At 40.9% G+C, this 23,594-nt stretch overlaps 1 protein-coding gene across 1 annotated transcript; it reads left to right on the plus strand.

Annotated features, from left to right (window-relative positions):
* Nucleotides 1-65: 65 nt before the first annotated feature.
* On the plus strand, nucleotides 66-22,947 carry THOC7 (THO complex subunit 7). The gene is made up of 8 exons (XM_047690187.1): nucleotides 66-296; nucleotides 15,699-15,816; nucleotides 17,449-17,576; nucleotides 17,886-17,972; nucleotides 20,222-20,279; nucleotides 21,697-21,763; nucleotides 21,848-21,917; nucleotides 22,616-22,947. The coding sequence occupies exons 1-8, from the start codon at nucleotides 278-280 to the stop codon at nucleotides 22,681-22,683; spliced, it is 615 nt and encodes a 204-aa protein (XP_047546143.1). The 5' UTR covers nucleotides 66-277; the 3' UTR covers nucleotides 22,684-22,947.
* The last annotated feature ends 647 nt before the right edge of the window (nucleotides 22,948-23,594 follow it).

A 23,594-nucleotide genomic window follows, 5' to 3' on the forward strand; every position in this document is an offset into this window, starting at 1 on the left:
GCCCGGGCTGCAGCCGGGGCCGCCGCCGCCCGCTGGCCTCGCCCCCCACACGCGCCGGCCGCGGCCGCCCCCGGGCAGTGTGGAGAGCGCGGGGAGCGCGGGGAGCGCGGATTCCGCGGCGGCGGCGGCGCAGCGCGGCTCAGGCGTCGGAGCGGGCGGCCGCGGGCGCCGCCGCCTCCTCCTCCATGGCTGTTTACCCGGCTGCATTGTGGGAGTTTGACCTCCGCCGCCGCCAACCGCCGCCTCAGCTTGCGCCGCCGCCGCCGCCGCGCACGCCATGGGAGCCGTGACTGACGGTGAGGCCCGCTCGCCGCCACCCGCGCCGGTTCCCCCGAGCCCTTCGGCCGCCCCGACCTCCTCCGAGCCCCCCGGCCTCCCCGGCCCCTTCCCGGAGCTCCTCGGCCTCTGTGATCGGACCCCGCGGGGAGCCGGCCTTTCGCTGACGCTTCTCCCCGGGTCCTTCGGGCCTCTCCCCGGACCCCTGCTCCCCCGGGCCTCTCCCCGGCCCCCTGCTCCCCCTGGGAGCTCCTCGGGCTCTCCGCCCGCTCTTCGGAGGCCGCGCCTGGCTTGCAGAGGGTGTGCTGGGAGGATGGTAGGGGGCTGGGAGCACACGTGCGGTGGGGGGGTGGGCAGCGGTGCGTGGGCGGGTGGTACCGGGAAGGGGTCCAGGCCATTTGCGTTTGTGATGAGGGAGCACTTGGTGAGAATATGGAGTCCGAGGAGTGGCGAAGGGGAGGAAGAGATGGAGACCCTGCCCCGGTGGTCCGAGGTCTGGAGGGTGGGCTGGAGGGTGTGGGAACTTTAGGGATGGGGTGGAAGTTTGGGGCCAGGCCCGGACGAAGGGAGAAGTTCCAAGACGCGGGTGCTAAGGGTGTCAGCGTACACAGGTGACACCTGGAGGATTCTTCTGGGCAGGTTGGGAAGGGCCCCCCAGACAGTGGTGTGGATCGCAGTGAGGCCTGAGAACTAGCCCCGGACTGGAGGTAGGAAGAGAGAGTTAAGGACAATATCTAAAAAGGATAGATGTGGGGTATCTGGAGGGGAGAGAGTGTGCAGTGTGCATGGGGGGGTTAGGAGGACCCAGTGTAGGTATGAGGCCACCTGGGGTAGATAAGACAATAAGAGATTTGTCTGTGTATATGTGTTGAGGACGGTGGTTTGTTGGCAGGAATGGGAGGAGGGTCGGCAGGCAGAGATGGGGTTTGTGGAACGTTGTGTGAGGATAGTTTAAGGCAGGTGGACCCATGTGTGCAGAAACCTACGGGATGATCTGCGGATTGAGAGCAGAGATAAAATAGGGTGCCGCGGTGAGGAAGGTGAACAGGCATGATGGGCAACTGGAGGGAGAACCTAAGAAGATATTAGGTTAAGGAGGAAGGAAGTCTTTTAACATCAGGGAAGGGGATGTCTAGGGCTGCTGTATTTGAAGAGAAGGTCGCCAGTAAGGGGTGATGTGATGCCTGTGGAGAGATCATTTCTGAAAAGTTGGGGGATGGACAGGATCTCCACATTAAAGGGCCTGCAATGGGAAAAAAAAAAAAGATAGGCCTAAATTTGTGATAACAGGTAATAAAGTGGGAGGCTCTTAAAGGTCCAGGAACTTCATGGGAAATTACAGCTTTGTTTCATTCCAGTTTTATTTATCCTGTCTAGGCTAGTCCTTGGGATTACAGTCCAGAACCAACAGGCAAGACCTTTTCTCCCCTCTTAGGTTGCAGTCTGGTGGAAAGACACGTTGGATAATTAGTTTTACAAGTGGCAAATGCTACGCAGGGAAGTACAAGGTTGGGGACTGTGGGATCATGTAACAAAGATTGCTTATGCATTCTCAAAGATCAGCTTCCCTAAGACAGTTACTGTTAATCCCGTTTTTGAGGAATAAATAGTTGTATTTGGACTGGTGTTCCAGGAGGGGAACCACTTGTGCAAAGGCCCCCAAATGTTGGAAAAACTCAAAGTTGATAAATATTTTCTAAAATTTAAAAAGTTATTTCCAGAGATTTCTGAGGGCAGTAGGAATCAGTTTTTAACATTGGTGTTGTATGATCAGAATTACATTAAAAACAAGAAAACAGAAACCACCACCACACTATATGTATGTGAAGAATGATGAGGGGAAGGGGAGAGAGGAGTTCAGTGGTCTCTAACATGTAGTATTCATCATGTGTCAAGGAGTGTTCTAATTATTAACTCCAGTTTACAGGTGAAACTGGGACACGAGGAGGTTAAGCAACTTGTCCAAGTTTGTGCAGTTAGTAAGGTATAGAGCCTGAGCTGAAAACCAGCAGTCTGGCTCCAGAGTTCTTGCCCCTTATTACTGTGCATCCAGTCTCTCAGTTACTGCTGCCCTAGTCCTAGTAAGAGATCATGGGAACTCGACAAAAGTGGCATGAGGAGAAGTAGACTGAGGCACAATGTCAGGACTTAAGCGGTTGAGTGGATGTTAGAGGTCACAGGAGTGCCCACTCTGCCCCTTACAATCTGTCTGATCTTGTGTAGGTTAATTAATCTCTTTGAGCCTCAGTTTCATTCTTTATAAATGGGGATAATAATAAAATCTATCTCATAAGGCAGTTTGGAGGTTTTTAAATGCAATAAAAGTTGTCGTGCTTTGCACTGAGTCCAACATGGAGTAATGTTCAGCAGATACTACTAAATGTAAGAATTGGTTTACTCGTCTCTCCTTCATTTTCCTTTGATTAGGGCTGTGCCTTCTTCATCTCTGTATTTGCACAGATTGCCCTTGCCTGGCTGGCAACTGCTATTTCTTCAAGACTCACCTCAAGTATTCATCTCATTTCTAGAAACAGTTGATCTTTCACCTATTAACCCTGTTATTTTATGCATATTACTGTTGTAGCACTTAATACTTAATTTACTTAAATGACATATTCCAGAAAATACTTAAGGCAGCTCACCATAATGTGAAACCATAAAAAATAAATGCATGAGAAAACAGGGCAAAAAGAGCATTGAGAGGAAAGAAAACGAAGTAGTTAGAAGTGGGGTGATCCTCAAAATGCAGTGGGTAAAATCTGGTGCATTAGGCAGCCAGAAGTGACTCTTGTTTCTCTCCTAGTTCATACCAAGGGGCAGGACCTAGTCCACTGTGTGCTGTTGTGTACAGGAGAGAAGGCAATGTTAGATACATAGTACAAGCAATTCTTTCTGATTAAAACACTAGAGATAAAGTTGTCTCTAGGGTCCCCATAAAGAAAAGCTAGTGTCATATCCTTAACCTCTTAACAGCACCGTTGATCATAGGGCTGTTTCCTAGCACATCCCTGACTAGGTCAGAGAAGGCTAAATCACAATTTTGAAAGGCATCCTAAAGCCAATAGGTGGTTTAGCTGAATACTTCTGCTGCTCTGCCTTCATTCAGAGCAAGACTTTTGTTGTTGTTAATTTGTCTTAAGAATACTTAGGTCTGAGAAGAGTGGATGAAGAACAACTTTTTCAGGCGATCCACAGTAAACATGGTTTTTCTCAACTGGGCTTTTGGTAAAAAGCAGAAGTGAGTAGTGGGTATGATAGGTCAGCAGTATATTGCATACCTTCTGGGTCCAATTCAGGGTGCTGTCTACAGCAGTAAACTACCAAGGAAGCCCCGACTTCTGCTTGGGGGACAGAAGCAATGGTGTGCAATCAAATAAGTAATAAGATAGTTTCTGAGAAAGAACATAACTAAGCTCTGAAATGACCTAAGTTCTGAGAATGAACTGGATGGGATATGAAAGACCAGAATGGGAGAGGGCTGCCAAAAGTCCTGTAGACTTCTCTGAGGAGTGACCCTTAGAGTAAGGCCTGAAGGCGTCAACCCCTATGTAGACTTCAGGAAAGGATTCAGGACAGGTTGCAACTAGTGCAAAGGCCTGAGGCGAAAATAAGCTCTGCCCTGGGAGAAGATAAGGAATAAATTCAAGGAATAAGATAAGGGTTGGTATCCAGGTGCGTCTGGAGGGGTATGATACAAAGGAGGTCAGAGAAGTAAACAGGAGTTTGCCCAGAGCTACCTAAGCAGTGGAAAGGAGATTGGATTGTCTTCTGTGGGGACTTACAAATATGATTAGAGGATTTTAAACAGAAAAGTTAGTACTTTGATCATTCTGGGTTGCTGTGTAGAGAATGGATTCTAGGAAGGCAAGAATGGAAGCAGAGAGGCCCCCAAGAAGTCCTCCAAGGCTCAGGGAGGGTTTGGATTAGGATGATGGCAGCAGAGAAGACAGGAGTGGCCTGAATAGCTCAGCCACCCTGAAAAGTTCTTGAAGTACCAGTACTCGTCTCTGGAGCTTAAAGGACAGCTAATGCCCTCTTACAAATTTGAGGTGCCTGGCAAGATGCTGTGCCCTCACATAATCCTTCCGTATGGGTTTGCCTGTCCATTCGGATAGGGAACTCTTAGAGGAGAAGCTCTTATATTCCCTGCACCTGTACAAGGACATTTTGGTGCCTGTGAGGAACTGCTCTGCTCAGAGGGAAGGAGAGAGACACGTGATATAGTTTCCATGGATACAGAACTATAGATATTAGCACCAACACTACCATTTTATAGATGGCAAAATAGAGGTCCTGGGAAGTGAGTGACTTACTGTCACATAGCTAGTTCTTGGCAAAGCCAGTTTTTCTCCTCCCCTGTTGTGACTCCAGCATTTTGACTAACTGAAAACAGTTCGGGTTTTTGTTTTGTTTTGTTTTAAAGATTTTACTTATTCATTTGAGAGAGAGCATAAGCAGGGGGAGAGGCAGAGGCAGACTCCCCGCTGAGCTGGGAGCTTAACATGGGGCTCAGTCCCAGGATCTGGAGATCATGACCTGAGCCCAAGGACGATGCTTAACCATCTGAGCCACCCAGGCACCCCTGAAAAACAGTTTAGATGTTGTCACTGTTAACTTAAACTATGTTCACAGTTTGTATTTTGTATGTGTTAATTTAAAGGGTGTTAAACAGTGTTAGTACCCTGATGGGAATCATTTCAGAAGCACTTTTTTTTTTTCTGAGAGAAAGAGAATCTTAAGCAGGCTCCATGCCCGACGGTGAGCCAACGCAGGGCTTAATCTCTTGAGATCATGACCTGAGCCGAAATCAAGAGTGAGACACTTAACCAACTGAGCCATCCAGAAGCACTTTTTGCAGTGCAGAGAACATTAGGTACGTACGTACATGGATGTGCCAGAGTACAGATGTGGGGTGAGAAGGAGATGGCAGGGAGCAGGGTGTGGCCGTACATTCCATTGAATAGAGCTTGTTGGTTTTGACCATATTTTTTTTTTAGTTGAGGTAAAATTAGTATATATCATTAGCTTCAGGTATACAACATAATTTGAGATTTGTATGCACTACAAAGTGATTGTCATGATAAGCCCAGTTAACCATCACCATACAATTGACCCACTTCCCTTATTTTGCCTACCCTGCAATGGCCCTGTCCCTCTAATAACCACTAATCTGTTCTCTATATGGGTTTTTTTTAATGATTTTATTTATTTATTTGACAGAGGGATCACAAGTAGGCAGAGAAGCAGGCAGAGAGAGAGGAGGAAGCAGGCTCCCCGCTGAGCAGAGAGCCCAGTGCGGGGCTCGGTCCCAGGACCCTGGGATCATGACCTGAGCCGAAAGCAGAGGCTTTAACCCACTGAGCCACCCAGGTGCCCCCCCCCTTTTTTTTTATTGTTTGTTCCTTTGTTTTTTAGATGCCACATATAAGTGAAATCGTATGGTACTTGTTTTTCCCTGTCTGACTTGTTTCATTTAGCATAATACAGTCAGGGTCCATCCATGGTTTTGCAAATGACAAGATTTCCTTTTTTATGGCTGAGAAATATTCTACTGTATATACGTTTTTGTTTTCTAATTAGAAATATGATGTTTGAATATATGCCATTAAAACTTAAAATAATGGGTTTTAATATGCCTGTAAACAGTATGACAGAATAATGGAACTATGCTACGACTTTCTAACAATGTGATTGTGGATATTTTCCTATAGCAGTGGATACTACTCATCTGTAAAATGAAGGTAATAATACACGCTTCTAGGGTTTCTTCAAGGGTGAATTGTGATAATGTAGGTAAAGCACTTCAAAATTGGCTATTTAATCTCCTGTCCAAACCAGGACACTCTCTAGAGTAAAAGGAACAAACAGAATGTATGGTCCTCAAATAGGAGTGGGTAAACCTTGTTTAAGGGCCTGCTGCTGCAGGGATTCCTTTTTCAGTTGCTGATCCAATGTTAATCGGACCTTTGTGGTCACAGAGTTTGTTTGGCTTTTTTTTCCCCACACTAAAGCCAGTGGATTTAACCACTGTGTTCCCTCAGCTCTGATCCCAGCACAGGGGTTACTGATGCAGTGCACCTATTAAATACTGTTTCCTTAGCCAAGATAAATGGTTTTAAAAAGCAAGATTGAAGTTTCAACCTTGACTTTTTTAGCACCACACTCTAAACATTTAAGTAAATCTAGAGAAAAACAAAAGGACCTCAATACTTTGTTTTGCTTTTTTAAAAAAAAATTTGCTTTAATTTTTGTTTAAGTAATCAACTTTAACATTAGCAATGTATTTAGACTAGCCCTAAGTATCACGAGAGATCAAAATTTTAAATGGAGAAAGCAAACCATCTATATATACTGTTCCTTCCACTGCCTCTTTGTAACTTCTTGATATTGTCAGCCTTCAAAATTGTTTTAGTGATTTTAAGCTTCTTGAAAGGGGGGGCAACATGTTATTTTACCATAAGTAACCTAAAGCAATGAGACATAAGTAATTCAGTTTATTTTATTTTATTTTTTTTTAAAGATTTTATTTATTTATTTGACAGAGAGAGATCACAAGCAGGCAGAGAGGCAGGCAGAGAGAGAGGAGGAAGCAGATTCCCTGCTGAGCAGAGAGCCCGATGCGGGGCTCGATCCCAGGACACTGAGATCATGACCTGAGCCGAAGGCAGCGGCTTAACCCACTGAGCCACCCAGGCGCCCCAGTAATTCAGTTTAATGACCCACGAGCAGTGGCGATCCAGTGATAAATCTGAAAGGAATCTGCATGCTCACGGTTTTTACATGGCCCTAGTCTCTTGTTGTAGGTCAAGTCAAGCCAGTTTTCTTGTTTCTTGTGAACACATCATGGATTCATTAAAGAACACTGAATGGAACTTATAATGCAGAAGAAATGGAGAAAAATACCTCAAAGTGACCAATAAGCTCACTACCCAGATAATCACTATTAGTATTTTTAAAAAGAAAAGTAATGCATGTCAGACAATTCAAGAAAAAAAAACACACCAAGTGACAGTGTGAAATCCCTCCCCTCTCACTTTCCATGGCTAGTCCCTCTTCCCCAGAGGTAATCACTGTAGACTGTTTTTGGTGTGCCTTTTCAGAAGGATTTTTAAGTGCCTCTAAAGGCTGAAAGCATCTTCTCTCGTGCCAGACTTGTGAGTTTGAGTCTAAGCTCTACTCCATACTTCCAGTGACACTTAATTTGAGCAGCTAACTTTCAGTTCCTTCACTGGTAAAATAGAGGTTGTAATATCTACCTTACAGGGCTGTTGTGCAGATTAAGTGTAAATGCATATACATATATGCATTTACATATATGTGTATTTACATATATACATTTGCGTATACATATATACAAATAAAAGTTTTTTATATGTAAAAAACACATCCTTAGCATATTACAGGCATTATGTATATGTCAGTTGGTTGGCCACTATCTATATCTACTTTAAAATTTTACACAGACATTTACACACTCTTCTGTGATATACTTCTATAATCATATCTTGGAGCTCTTCCTACTTCATGCTTTTGTATCACTGTATAGTATTGTATTTTTAAAATTAATTCTTGGGTTGCCAGGGTGGCTCAGTTAAGTGTCTGCCTTTGGCTCAGGTCATGATCTTAGGGTCCTGGGATTGAGCCCCACATCAGGCTCCCTGCTCAGCGAAGAGTCTGCTTCTCCCGCTCCTTATGCCCCTACCCCCTTGTGTGCACACTCTGGCTCCTGCACGCTCTCTCTCTCTAATAGACAAAATCTTCAAAACAATTAATTCTCTAGTAAACATCTAAACATTTAGTTATTTTCAGTTTCTTACTCTTACAGGTAGTATTCCAATGGAGATATTTGTATAGATGTCTTCACCACACACCTGTGGGAATATTTAATAGGAGACAGGTCAAAGACTACATGTATTTTTAATTTAGGTACATATTGCTACATTGCTCTAGGAGCCAGCTGTTTCAAAGTCACCCTGTCCCAAAGTGTTTAATAAATTGTCCCTTCTCATGGTTTTCAGTTTGGATCTAGAGTGTTTAGGAACACGGAAAAGAAACCAATGGTGCATTCCTGTGCTAATAAAATTCCTTGCTAAAGTGCTTTTAGAAAGGAAATGCTAATCTTTACTGGTAGATCACAGGATTGCTCTTTCCTTTTTTTTTTTTTTTTTAAAGATTTTATTTATTTATTTGACAGAAAGAGAGAGATTACAAGTAGGCAGAGAGGCAGGTGGGGGTGGGGGGAGCAGGCTCCCTGCTGAGCAGAGAGCCTGATGGGGCGCTGGATCCCAGGACCCTGAGATCATGACCTAAGCTGAAGGCAGAGGCTTAACCCATTGAGCCACCCAGGCGCCCCAGGATTGCTCTTTCCTAAAAGCAGGTGAGATTGCTGTGCGGTGAGGTCCAGCAGTTTAGAGAGGCACACCTAAGGGTAGATTAGCCCCAGGAGGAAGTGACTTTAACAGTGACACTCTTGATACTGGTTGTCAAGCCTTGACCTATCCCTAAAGAAATAAGTGTCTTGAAAGTTGGGCCAGCATTATCTTCCAAATTGTTTTGCTTTTTGAATATTTGCTCCAAGACGTTCTGAAAACTTGTTTTGTAATCAAGGTTTTAAGAGCTATTGTGAGGGAATAACAATGATGGGTTTTGAAAGTCTGGGTTTATGAGAGATTGTCCTTTCTGTGATAAAATGAGAACACAGCTAAAATGGCAGTGTCCTGTGACTCAAGGCTTGGAGAAGGAGAATGGGTCTAGTGACTGTAAAGCAGTCATTTTCTTCCTGCCTCTCTGTTTATGGAAAATGAGGTATTAAAAATCTAAGTCCTTCGACTTTTTGAGGCTTATTTAGTGTCTTAAGCAAATTACATGTTTTTTCTAGGTATAGGTATAGGTCAGCATATAAGACAAAAAGGGGTTGAAAATGACAAGTACATCTTTGCTTATCAGCATATATGTCATAACTGATTTTAGAGTGATTCTGAATGGCAGACATTTTGTAGATATAATTATAGCACAACATATAACTGAATCCAGTAGGAAATCTTTTTGCAAGCCTACACTCAGGTGGAAAAGCACCAGTCTTGGGGCATATATTAGATATTTGGGGTCAAAAGCTTTTCAGGGGTGCCTGGGTGGCTCAGTTGGTTAAGCATCTATCTTCGGCTCAAGTCATGATCCAGGGTTCTGAGATGGAGTCCCGCATCAGGCTCCTTGTTCAGCGGGGAGTCTGCTTCTCCCTCTGCCTGCTGCTTATACTCTTGTGTGCACTCGCTCTCTCTCTGTCTCTCACAAATAAATATATAAAATCTTTAAAAGCTTTTCCAGATAGCATTGATCTTATAGTCAGTAAAGAAAGCAATCGTGACAACTAAGAAATGATATTGATAACATCATTAAAATAGTTTCTAACCCATCTTATAAAGGGTGGGCCAAGATCTGCCAGAGTTAATAATATTAGCATTTAAGTTGCTTATAGAGAGCTTCAGGCATGATGATAATTTATGAAGTTAATGTGTATAGTAAACAAAGGTTTTAGGTGTGTTCAGTGTAGCACTAACTGATGAAGTACCATTAAAAATAATAATACTCGTCATCTGTGTTAGGAACCATCAGCAGCCTGCCTGGATTTAGATAGAATAAGCTATTTTCAAACTGGCCTCTTTGATTGTTGTCTTACTTTGTTGCTGTTGGAGCAGTGCTGTATATTTTTATTTATGTTACTTTGGGGATTTTTATTCCCAAAGTATTTTCTAGGCAACAGCTGTCTATGCAGTTTAAGCTAGAGATACCATGACCTTAAATATGAAGCTTAAGAAAAAAGCAAATTTAGGAGAGATCATAACTAGGCAAAACTCTGAATGCATAATATTTACTTACATGGTTATACAGTTGTGTCCATAGACACAGATGTTATCTATATATATCTATAAATACACCTTTCATAGTGTTCACTCACTTTTTAAGACTTTTTAGAATGATACAAATTGTGGATTAAATTAACATAAAGATACGGGTAACTTTTTTTTTTTTTCATTCTCACCATGAAATGGCATTGTGCTCCTTTGCATAATTTCATTTCAATAAAGTTTCACAGCTTTCCTTCCAAGTGCATATCTTTTTTTTTTTTTTAAGATTTTATTTATTTATTTGTCAGAGAGAGAGAGAGAGGGAGAAAGAGCAAGCACAGGCAGACAGAATGGCAGGCAGAGGCAGAGGGAGAAGCAGGCTCCCCGCCGAGCAAGGAGCCCCATGTGGGACTCGATCGATCCCAGGACGCTGGGATCATGACCTGAGCCGAAGGCAGCTGCTTAACCAACTGAGCCACCCAGGCGTCCCTCCAAGTGCATATCTTATTCCCATTTTACAAATGAAGTTTTATTCCCATTTTACAGATGAAGTGAAACTTGGTCCCACACACACACAAAGTAAAGCCTCTATGAACTAATCAGAATTTTGGCCCCAGTTGTTTACTTTGGCCCAGGGGTTTTGCTATGAAGAAATGCCATTAGAGGGAAGAGGGATAGGGCTGAACTGGGAGAAGGACCTGGGACGGGGATCCATTGTGCTACCAGAATTGGACCTGCCACACTCCTACATGTAGTGCCTTGGCTTTGGCCCCTGCCTTTTCCTAGCCAAGTCTCTGTTCAGTCCTAAATTGCCCCAGGACCTGTAATTCTAATCTCGAATTTTCATGCTGTTTTAGCTCCTACTGCATGTTTTTTGATAGCTTCCTAATAGCTTCCCTGCCTTTGGGCTTTTCCTAGTTACAGTCCATTATGTACACTGCCCTCAGCTTTATACTCTTGGAAAGTCTTGGTCCTGAACCATTAGCAACTTCCAGTTGCCTACCAGCAAAGTCCAAGTCCACTAGTATGGCATTCACTAGTGCAGACTCCCACATTCAGACCTCCATCTTTCTGTCCTTGGGTTCCAATATTTGTCCAGCCTCCTTAAGGTTCTCATATGCTCGTGTATCTTCTAGCCTTTCATTCCCTCCTCTGCTAGAGCTCACAGCTTTCTCCCTGCCTGGGGTGGATAGGGAAGGGACTTAAGCTTGCTTTTTAATTTTTTGCCCTTTTTAAATATTTAAAGTTGGTCTTTTTTTTTTTTCTTTTTAAGATTTATTTATTTGGCAGAGAGTGGCAAAGGGAGAGAAAGTCTTAAGTAGAGTCCTCAGTGTGAGCATAGAGCCCCATGTAGGGCTTAATCTCATGACCCTGAGATCCTGACCTGAGCCAAAATCAAGATTCGGATGCTCAACTGACTGTGCCAGCCAGACACCCCAAAGATTTTACTTTTTTAAGTAATCTTTACACTTAACGTGGGGCTCTAACTCACAACCCCAGGATCAAGAGTTGCATGCTCTACCAACTGAGCCAGCCAGGCACCCGTCATTTTTTGTATTTTTTAGGTAGCTTTATTGAGGGATAATTTTATACAAAGAACTGAATATTTAATGTGTAAAATTTGATGCATCTGGACATATGCAAACACCTGTGATAATTTCACCATAATCATAGCTTGCTTTTTCGAACAACTAACAGATTTTGAGTGCTCATATGGTTCAAAAATCAAATGTAAAAAGATATTTCCCCATCTTCCAGCCTGTTCTCTATCCCACTTACATTGCCCCTCTCCCTTGGTAACCCCTTTTAGTTAGTTTCTTGTGTATCATTCCAAGGTATTTGTATGAATATAAGCATATATTCTCGGGCGCCTGGGTGGCTCAGTGGGGTAAGCCTCTGCCTTCGGCTCGGGTCATGGTCTCAGGGTCCTGGGATCGAGGTCTGCATCGGGCTCTTTGCTCAGCGGGGAGCCTGCTTCCTCCTCTCTCTCTGCCTACTTGTGATCTCTCTCTGTCAAATAAATAAATAAAATCTTTAAAAAAAAAGCATATATTCTCGTTTCTCCCCCATTATGTGAAAGGAAACATGCTATACATTACTGTTCCTCACCTCACTCTTTTGTCAAGTTATCTTTTTTTTTTAGATTTTGTTTTTTTATTTATTTGACAGAGATCACAAGTAGGCAGAGGGGTAGGCAGAGGTGGGGAAGGGGGGGAAGCAGGCTCCCCGCTGAGCAGAGAGCCCTATGTGGGGCTCGATCCCAGGACTCGGGATCATGACCTGAGCCGAAGGCAGATGCTTAATCAACTGCACCACCCAGGAACCCCCAAGATTTTCTTTATTTGAGAGATAATGAGAGAACGCAGGCAGGGTGGGGAGCAGAGAGAGAAGAGCAAGCAGACTCTGCTGAGTGTGGAGCCTGACGTGGGGCTTGATCACAGGACCCTGAGATCATGACCTGAGCAGAAAACCAAGAGGTCACTTAACTGACCGAGCCATCCAGGCACCCCACTGACTGATGATTTTTAAGTATGAAAAGAGCAGCCCAAATTCCATTTTCCCTGATTCCCCCAAGCCAAAGGAACCTGTCCTAATCTCTTCTGGTGCACGTCGGTGTCATTCACTTAACAACCCTCACCTCTTCTGCATGTGTTCATGTGCACATTATTTCTCCACCTAGAGCGGAAGAGCTCAGGTCTTCATCTCACATCCTCAGAACTGTTCTGGTGCCCTCTGGACACATCTGCTCATTGATCAAGTATTCATGTTTTTGTACAAGAAGAGAAATCTCTGCTTCGGACCTGAAAATAAGGTGGTTGCCTCTTTGGTCCTTGTTAGTATTTTATTGAGACAAAACTCTTCGAAGGGCAGATGGCCCCAGGCAGATACCACAATCCAATTTAAAAATATTTATTGCACATCAGAAGTGTAAAGACACAGGGGTACTTCCTCCTCTCTCTCTCTCTGCCTGCCCCTGCCTACTTGTGATCTCTGTCAAATATATAAATAAAATTTTAAAAAGAAGAAGAAGAAGTGTAAAGACACAGTGTGAGAGGTTGGGGAGGAAACAAAATGAATGAGACCCAGGACTGCCCCTTATGAACCTTTTCCCAAGTTTATTTGGCCTATACAGTGTTCTGACATTTTTTCAAAATCTTCTTTAATTGGGGTATTACATACATAAACATACACAGATCTTAACTCTACAGCTGGAATGATCACCAAATGGGCTTGAAATATTTTTTTTGTCACCAAACCTTAAAAATCTCTTGAAAAACCAGCTGTGGTAATAGTTCCCCCCCCCCCTTAGGGTACTTGTTTCCCAATTTTCTATTCCCTTACATCCCTGGTCCTCAATAAAGTAAGATGCCCAGGTATTTGGGAGGAAGATGGGGTTTCTTGGGCAGGTTGGGAGAGCAGAGATAAGAAAACGAGAAACTGAACAAAAGAAAGGAATTGAGCAGCATCAAACATCAAACTGCTCACTGCTGGATGTTTACCTTTAACAAAGTTAAAGCGTGTTTGTAATAAAAAATAAAAATTCAAAACCCAATTCCAGAAGTGTTCCTCTAATGTCGCAGAACAGATTTTAAAACTGCAGCCACCTGCCTTCCAAAGTTTATCTCCGCTGCGTTCAGAATACTTCAGCCTACACACAGGAACTCTTAAGATTTCGCTGTTGTTACATTGTGCAGGCTCTCCAAGAATTAACCACACTTTAAAAATTATTTTTTAGAGGCGCCTGGGTGGCTCAGTGGGTTAAAGCCTCTGCCTTCAGCTCAGGTCATGACCCCAGGGTCCTGGGATCGAGCCCCACATCAGACTCTCTGCTCAGTGGGGAGTCTGCGTCCTCCTCTCTCTCTCTCTGCCTTTAAAGATTTTTTTAAATCTTTCTAAAAAATTAGTTTTTAAAAAAAATAATGCACGCACATGGTGAAAAACAAACAATTCTGTGAAACAACATAAAAATTCAGTTTTTTCTCATTCCCTCTGTAGTCCCTATCACCAGAAGAAACTTCTATAACCAGTTTCTTGTGTTCTTTCCAGAGATATTCTCTGAATACGCACATATGTATGTGTGCGCACACAGGCACACACAAACACACAAAGCCTCCTTTTCTACACAGATGACAGCAAACGGTGTGGTTCTTTGCACCTGTTTTGTTTACATTTCACTTCCTGGACCAAAGGAGATTTCTTGCCATCAGTATATACAGCCACACTGTTGGCTTCATCATAGTACATTATATGAAGTTTGGATAATCTAACCAGTCTCTTACTGGTACATGCTTAGGTTTGCGATCTTTCTACTAGGAACAGCGCTAAGAACATCTCTGCATTTATCTTTGTGGGTGGATGCGCATGGTTATCTATGGGATCAGTTCCTAGAATTGGAGTTCTGGGGTTGAAAAGATAATGTGCCTTGGAAATCTTGCTTGTGATAGCCCATTTGCCCCCAGAAAGAGCCTACCAGTCTGCATGCCATCAGTGTATGGCATTACAAAGTGCAGTTTCTCTGTATCCTTGCCAGCGCTTTTATCAGGTATTTTGATCTTTGCCAATCTGATAGATGGAAATTATGTTTGGGGTGCCTGGGTGGCTGAGTTGATTAAGCCTCCGACTCTTGCTTTTAGCTCGGGTCATGATCTCATCATGGATTGTGGGATCCAGCCCTTGTTCCAGCTCTCTGCTTAGTGGAGAGTCTGCTTAGGGATTCTCTCCTTTATCCCACACATGTGAGCTCTCGCCCTCTCAAATAAATAAACCTTTTTTTAAAAATTATGTTTTATTGGGTTTCAGTCTGCCCTTCTCTTGTCATGATCCAGCATTATTTTGTCCAGCAAGAACACTGCCAGACTGGCCAATTGGAGCCCCACTTACCACTCATCATTATTATCTGCCATGCTCTCTGATTCCATTTTCTTTTTCTTTCCCTTGAAGCAAAAGTGAGACAGACTTGTTCAAAAAGAAAAAAAAGTCTTCATGGGGAGGAAACATTACAGATGTAATAACTAAATTACACCTTTTTTTTGGACAAATCCATTCCCATTTCTCTGACCTCTCTCCCGTTCTTGTCACCCAATCTGCCACTACATCTTTCAAATCTTTTCCTTCTGTGCCTTTCACCACTACCTCACCCCAGTCAGAGACAGGAACACTTCAGCCTGCCTTCTGTGTGAACAGGTTTTTCCAAAAAAAAGTTCTCCAAGAACTATGGGCTTATGTCCTTGGCGATACCTGAAAACTATTTCCGTTCAGTACCCCAGCAGTAGAATTCCAGCTCCATGAGCGCATTGATAACCCCAGCCTCTAGTACACTGCTTGCATATAGTAGACACTCAGTAACTGTCTTCATAGTGACATAAAAATATATACATAAATTATAGTAAAACCTGCATAACGTAAAATTTGCCATCCTAACCACTTTAAGTATACCGTTTAGTGGCTTGAAGTATATTCGCGTCCCAATGGTTTTCTTTTGGATGAATGAGTAAGTCGTGATATTGGTTATTTGTCCCTGAAAGTCAGCAAGAGCCAGACCATCGTTTTCATTCACGGTGTTGTTCTTCCCTCCAGACGAAGTCATACGGAAGCGTCTCCTGATTGATGGAGACGGCGCTGGAGATGACCGGAGAATCAATCTGCTGGTGAAAAGTTTCATTAAGTGGTGCAACTCCGGGTCCCAGGAAGAAGGGTATTTCATCTGACTGTCGTTGCTACACCAGTGTCCTAATCAGAGTTTAGACCGTGTATACAGCCCTGTCAGTAGTTCCTTCGGTTGTCCAGTGGAGGCAACTCTAGATTTTTCTGGCCCTTATTTCTCTTCAGAAGCCTGCTTTGTGTTTATGCAAATGCGCAGAAGGTGTAGTGGTTACGAAATAAGGATTAAATTCTGGCTCATTCATTCGGTCACTTTCGGCATTTAGTTAGACAAAATATCTAAATGGAATTTTCTCTTTTGCTTTTTTCATAAAATATTTGAATCACTCTTTATAGCACTACTTTTTCTTTTTTAGTTTAAATTCAATTAACATGAGATATATTATTTGTTTCAGGGGTACAGGTCTGTGATTCATCAGTTTTATGTAACACCCAGTTCTCATTACAACGCGTACCCTCCCCAATGTCTATCACCCAGTTACCCAAATCCTCCACTCCCCCCTCCCCTCCAGCAACTCTTTTTTTTTCAGTAAGCTCTAGGCCCAGTGGGGCTTGAACTCAGGACCCTAAGATAAGGGGTCACCTGTGCTACTGACTGAGTCAGTCAGCCCAGTGCCCCAATTTTCTCTTTCTTAAATAAGCTAATAAAAAGTTTTTATATACTACAGGGTTCTATATATATTTAATAACTTTTTTGCCTTAGAAAAATTTCCCTCATTTGAATTAGCTTTTCACATAAATCATTGTTAAAGAGTGAAAAATTTGTGAAAATAAAATTGTGAGGATAAAAAACCATCCTGATTAAAACTTTTTTTTTAATGGTGCGCCTGGGTGGCTCAGTGAGTTAAAGCCTCTGCCTTCGGCTCAGGTCATGATCCCAGGGTCCTGGGATCGAGCCCCACGTTGGGCTCTCTGCTTAGCGGCGAGCCTGCTTCCCCTTCTCTCTCCTACCTCTCTGCCTACTTGTGATTTCTCTGTCAAATAAATAAATAAAATCTTTAAAAAAATAAAAATAAAAAATAAAACTTTTTTTTAAGATTTTACTTATTTGAGAGAGGCGGGGAGGGAGAGCAAACTCCCCACTGAGCAGAGAGCCCCCATGGGGCTGGATCTCAGGGCCCTGAGACCTGAGCCAAAGGCACATGCTTAACCTACTGAGCCACCCAGGCACCCCTGGATTAAGACATTTTTAAAAAGTATTTTAAACAAAATTCAAACAAGTAGTTGAATTAAGTTTATATTGATAAGAACAGCAGTCCCATCTTTGCACTTGTAACTGAAGCAGTTTATAAATTCAAGTACTCCCATTAAGAAAAATTAAACAGTGGGCGTCTGGGTGGCTCAGTGGGTTAAGCCGCTGCCTTCGGCTCAGGTCATGATCTCAGGGTCCTGGGATCGAGTCCCGCATTGGGCTCTTTGCTCAGCAGGGAGCCTGCTTCTCTCTCTCCCTCTCCGCCTGCCTCTTTGTCTACTTGTGATCTCTCTGTCAAATAAATAAATAAAATCTTAAAAAAAAAAAAAATTAAACAGAAAGATATTCTAAATTATTTTAAATAAAGCAAATGATTCTCTCAGAACTTGGTAGTTCTGCCTGCACTGTAATATATAATTGTTCAACTTTGGTATTTCACAAAAATCTTTAGTCTGTTTTTCTCTTTTCCACCAGATATAGCCAGTACCAACGTATGCTGAGCACACTGTCCCAATGTGAATTTTCAATGGGCAAAACTTTGCTGGTATATGATATGAATCTCAGAGAAATGGAAAATTATGAAAAAATTTACAAAGAAATAGGTAAACTTAAAACAAGTTATGTTTGTGTAAAATTTTAATTTTTATGGTGTAAAGGGAGTAATATCTACTAGCATTTTTCTTTGATGAGTGGTAAAATAATAACAATGACAATATTAATAGAAAGAATGTGGTAAATGTTAGCTCCAAAAATGTATTCTGATATGATTACGGTACTTTGGATTGTAGCTGTTTTTTAAACACCAGCCTCTATTAGCAATGGAACTCAGTTTAAAAACACATTTTAAAATGGAAAATGGATGAAGATGATGCATGTTGCTGCAACTGTCTAAAAAATCCCTTTTCACGTAGAATGTAGCATTGCTGGAGCACATGAAAAAATTGCTGAATGCAAAAAGCAAATTCTTCAAGCGAAGCGAATACGAAAAAATCGCCAAGGTAAGGGTTTTGCGGGATTTAGGGTGCAAATACTTTATTACTAAGTACTATTTTCATACAGTTTTTAACGTTGTGTGGTAAAATCTTCAGCAAGAATCAATCTGAATTAAAAAAGAAAGAGCTGGGGCGCTTGGGTGGCTCAGTGGGTTGAGCCACTGCCTTCGGCTCAGGTCATGATCCCAGGTCCTGGGTTCAAGCCCCACATCGGGCTTTCTGCTCAGCGGGGAGCCTGCTTCCTCCTCTCTCTCTGCCTGCCTCTCTGCCTACTTGTGATTTCTCTCTGTCAAATAAATAAATAAAATCTTTAAAAAAAAAAAAAAAAGAAAGAGCTAAACTTAATTCTTTAAAACTATATTATTCTTCAAAATAGTGGAGAAGGAAGGCTATGCTGAAAAACTTTTTTTTTTTTGCTGTATTATATTGATTATCCAAATATTTCTTAAGTATTCATTTTTTCTTACTGTTTTCAGACCCTTTGCCTAAGTAATGTTATCGTTAATCAGCAGAGACAATTCACACAAGTACACTAGACCTAAGGTTTTGTTTGTTATTTGTTTGTTTCATGGAGTTACTTTGCAGGAAAAAGAAAAGAATTTAAGACCAGTGAGTTTTTAAGTACAAACCAAGCGAACATTTAAAGTTTAGCTTCATCCTGATCTCTTTTGTCTTTGTTTGTTTGTTTGTTTTTAAGATTTTATTCATTTATTTGACAGAGAGCAAGAGCACAAGCCAGGGAGAGCAGCAGAGGGAGGAGAGGGAGAAGCAGGCTTCCTGCTGATCAGGGAGCCTGATATGGGGCTCCATCGTTATCTTCAGGGAACTAGAGTTTTCAGGTAACTAGAGTCTCTGGGAAAGGAACTAGAGCATCTTTCACATATTAAAGAAAGTGTTGAAGATAAGGTCAGATTATGACCTGAGCTGAAGGCAGGTGCTTAACCGACTGAGCCACCCAGGCACCCCTGTTTTGTTTTTTTATTAGGTTATGTCATTGCAGTCCATAAAAACTATTTCAAAATTGTTTCAATGGCTGGGGCATTGTTCCTCCTATAATGTAAGTTGAAAGAAAGGAAGATAAAAAATATAATGCATAAGGGCGCCTGAGTGGCTCAGTGGGTTAAAGCCTCTGCCTTCGGCTCAGGTCATGATCCCAGGGTCCTGGGATCGAGCCCTGCATCGGGCTCTCTGCTCGTCAGGGAGCCTGCTTCCCCCTCTCTTTCTGCCTGCCTCTCTGCCTACTTGTGATCTCTGTCTGTCAAATAAATAAATAAAATCTTTAAAAAAAAAAAAAAAATATATATATATAATGCATAATCACAACTGTGACCTATATACGAAAAACAAGAAGGAAATAGAAAATGTTAATGGTTATTTTGGGTCTGTGGATTTTTATGGCTTGGTCTTTTTTTTTTCCTTGCAGTGGACATGTATTATTTTGTAATCAAAAACTTTTTTATTAAAAGTCACACTTTCATTGAATCAAAATGCTGATTTTCAAAACAATGAACTTTACTTTTTAATGAGCCAATTAAAATGTTCAGTTCCTTATTTAAAAAAATTGGTTTTGAACTCGTTCAAAAATACATGTGGTCAAGTTCAGTGGCCAATTTGCAGACGAATGTATCAACTTATTTAATAATTATTATCAATTCTAAAAACATTTTAAAGGGTTTCATAGTGTTTTTCTCAATTAGTTGAGGCTTTGAAATGAATGCTGCCATTCATCAGTTCAAGGTTAATGGGAAATAACAGGGAAATTTGGAGACCTCAGTGGAAGAGAAAAAAGAAATTTTATCATTTCTGAATTTTAAATTGTTTTTAAATTTCTGAACTCTTTACCTTTAGAATGAGGATGAGAAGTGTTTGCCATTGTTAAGATCTACAGTGAATGGTAGTATATTGACCTCGCTGATCTTCTCTTTGCTGGGCAAATAGTGAATAAGATCCTCTTCATAATCAGTCCACTTAATGATCAATAAAGGGCTTCAGTTCACTTTGCTATGCTAGCCTCTTATATCCTGCCCAGGGATAGGTAAATAGAAAAACAGAGTGGGAGCAAAAGGCCCCAAAAAGGGAACAGTTATGAAATCATGTTGAACCAAGTGACATTGGCAGTACTCTTTCCATCCTTCAGTGTTTTCATCTTTATGCACTGACAAAGTGATTAGGAGAGACCTGTGATATTATACCTTTTTCTTCATGTCCGTGTTCAAAAGAAAACCTTAATTTGGTAAATATTTTGTATCTTTCAGAATATGATGCTTTGGCTAAAGTGATCCAGCACCATCCAGACCGGCATGAAACATTAAAGTAAGTTTAGAGTTTACTTTGAAAGGAATTAATCTTTATAAATTTATAATGTTTACATACTAGCCTATGCATTCCATTTTTATGGGAGTACATAATATGTTTCAGAAGGAGGGGTCAGATCTTCCAAATTATATATACTACCAGTTGACTGAATTTTTCCTTCCTCTGATCTTACTGTCTGTATTTCTAAAATAAATGAATATATATATATATATATATATATATCACAAATGAAAATAGATAAAATATGGTAGACTATATATACAATACTAAATGAGCAATTTAAAAGAACAAACTAGGGGGGGCGCCTGGGTGGCTCAGCGGGTTAAGCCGCTGCCTTCAGCTCAGGTCATGATCTCAGGGTCTTGGGATCGAGCCCCGCATCGGGCTCTCTGCTCAGCAGGGAGCCTGCTTCCTCCTCTCTCTCTGCCTGCCTCTCTGCCTGCTTGTGATCTCTCTCTGTCAAATAAATAAATAAAAAATCTTTAAAAAAAAAAAAAGAACAAACTAGATATACACTTTTTTCTTTTCTTTTCTTTTTTTTTTTTAGATATATGCTTGTTAAATTCAGATCTCAGGGGCACCTGGGTGGCTCAGTCTGTTAAGCGTCTGCCTTCGGCTCAGGTCATGATCCCAGGGTCCTAAGATCAAGTCCTGCATCGGGCTCCCTGCTCAGTGGAGAGTCTGCTTCTGTGTCTGCCTCCCCCAGCTTGTGCTAGTGCTCTCTCTCTCTCTCTGTCTCTTAAATAAATTAATTAAAATCTTTAAAAAAAAAAAAACTTAGATCTTAAAAATATAATCAATGAAAAGAAGAATAGAAGACATAATGAATTTTAAGTTATTCCTAAGTTTCTATAACACATACAGAATAATAACCATTTATAAAAGTTAACCCCCCCCATTACATACTAGTACTGTATATTATTTAGAGAGACAAATATGTGAATGAAAAAGGATTGGCATGGTGAAGTGATTGCCTGAGTAAGGAATAAAGGAGGAAAAATGGTCTGGGATAGAGGATAGCCAATAAGGTTCTAAGAGGATTTCAAGTTAATCTGAAATGTTTCATTTCTTTTACCAAGGGGGGAAAAAAAAAGAGGAAAGACTTTTTTTTTGGTCAAATAAGTATGATAAAATGTTAAAAGTTATCGGTTCTTTTGGTGTGATACCCTATTATGTGTGTTTTCTTAGGTTTTAAAAACTTTTCTAGAAATCTGCTTTTAATAAAGAAAAGTATATACTTAGAATTTAAAAAGACCATCCCTAGCTGCAAAGTTTCATCATAACGGAGTTTAATAACTTCTTATCCTTTTTTTTTTAATTTTTAAGATCCTATTTAGTAACTAAAAAGTTAGGTATTAATTGTGACTTCTGTGCCCCCAGTTAGCAAACTTTAACACTGTTTTATTGTTTTCAGGGAACTAGAATCTCTGGGAAAGGAACTAGAGCATCTTTCACATATTAAAGAAAGTGTTGAAGATAAGGTATCTATACACATACATTGGTCTCTATGATATGTATATGTGTATAGATCAATGTGTATTAATTTTTTTTTCTTTTTTACACAGCTGGAATTGAGGCGGAAACAGTTTCACGTTCTACTTAGTACCATCCATGAACTACAGCAAACGCTAGAAAGTAAGTAGAAGTAGTCACAGAATGAATGTTTATAAAGACTTTTAAATGATCCAGGGGCATACCTTCTAAAACACACATCTTGTTGAGAGAGTAGACCTTCAGTTTCAGAACAGGAGTATAGTTGGATGATGTTAGAAGTACTCAAGCTGTTCAAGTTTCTGCGTATATGATTTAAAATACATGTCCTGTGGTTCACATTAAGAGAAATTTAAGGATGATAGATTTGGAATTCTTCTTGGTTTATTACAGTTTATTGCTCTAAAGTAACAATGCAGGATCCAGGCAGGCATTGGTCAGTGAGTGGAGTAATAGTGCATAAGCACGTTTGCATAGTCGGTAAATGGAAGGTGCTTTGAGAAACTTGAGACTAGCTCTTTGTATTGACTGTTGCCAATTGGAAATGTCTATGTTATCTGACCTCCTTATTGTTTTTACAAAAAACCTAAAACCTAGATATTTTTTTTTAATGTGTTCTATCACATAAATTTTACACTTTGACTTAACTAATAAACACCAACAACCAAAACAGCACTTTTAAAACCAAGCACTGTGTTGGCCGATGACAGTCATAGGCTGCCATTTTGCCATCTTTGTTTTAGACATATTGGCTCATAAAGGTTAAAAATGTTGTGATGTATTCATTAAACATATAATTTAAACAAATTAGACTGAAGTTTTACGGTTCTTCTCAATTGCAGATGATGAAAAGCTCTCAGAGGTAGAAGAAGCTCAAGAAAGCACCATGGAAACAGATCCTAAGCCATAGACAGGCTAATGGTTCACACTTCCCAAGAATGCGGAAGTAACGTCATGTTCCTAGTGCATTCAGAATTTGTTGTGCTCTTCAGATATTTAAAGTTTTGGCAGTAAACTACTTTGCTTTTAAATATTAATGCACAGTTCATTCCTATTTCTTTACACAAAGGAAGAAAACTTCACTATAGATTTATTTGTATTGAAATGTGTTTTTTATTCTTAAAAGGTAGGAAGCAATATCCAAAATTGTTTAATAAAATGTTTTCAAGTCAGATATGTTTGTTCTCATTAGCTTTCTAAGTAGTTTTTATAAAATAAATTGAGGATTGTGAGAAAGTGGCATTTGTAGAATGTCTGTGAAAAAATGAGTCAGTCTAGAAATCATTACCATCTTTGAAAATGGAATTCGGTAATAGGCTTCATGAGGGCTTTGAACTTGTGAAATTGTGTACAAAGTGTCTGTGGTGTGTCCTCATTTGGCAAGAGGTTGCCTGATCTAACAGTCAGTGGTATAAGAAGTAATTACAAGAGCAAAGTAAATGAATCATGCATTGCCTTCTAGATCTCTCAATGTAATGCTTAAGCAATGTGGTTGTTAAACATTTTGTTATTATGTTTTCTTCTACTGTTTCATTTTTAGGAGTCATTTTCAGTAGAAAAAACATATCAACAAAGAAAAAATTGTCTCAGAAAAATAATCTATTAAGATGGTCAGTCTTGCATAAACGATTTCATGATCTTAAAAATTAAGCTAAGGCTGAATCAGTTGTAATTTTCTTAAGTAGTGAATTTAATGTTCCGTACTTGTTAGCTTCCATCCATATCCATTTCTTTTAGTTGGGAAACATGACATTTTGCATGAATCATACCTTAAACAATGTTACATTTTTGTAATTTTAGTAAGAATTCTTATCTTTAAGT

This window comes from Lutra lutra, chromosome 1, assembly GCF_902655055.1.
Source record: "Lutra lutra chromosome 1, mLutLut1.2, whole genome shotgun sequence".
Lineage (NCBI taxonomy): Eukaryota > Metazoa > Chordata > Mammalia > Carnivora > Mustelidae > Lutra > Lutra lutra.

Bases quoted from the DNA above. Each gene is read 5' to 3' on its own strand.
- THOC7 (XM_047690187.1), top strand. The intron at 15,817-17,448 runs GTATTTCATCTG...CTTTTCCACCAG, and splicing joins TCCGGGTCCCAGGAAGAAGG to ATATAGCCAGTACCAACGTA. The intron at 20,280-21,696 runs GTAAGTTTAGAG...TATTGTTTTCAG, and splicing joins GACCGGCATGAAACATTAAA to GGAACTAGAATCTCTGGGAA.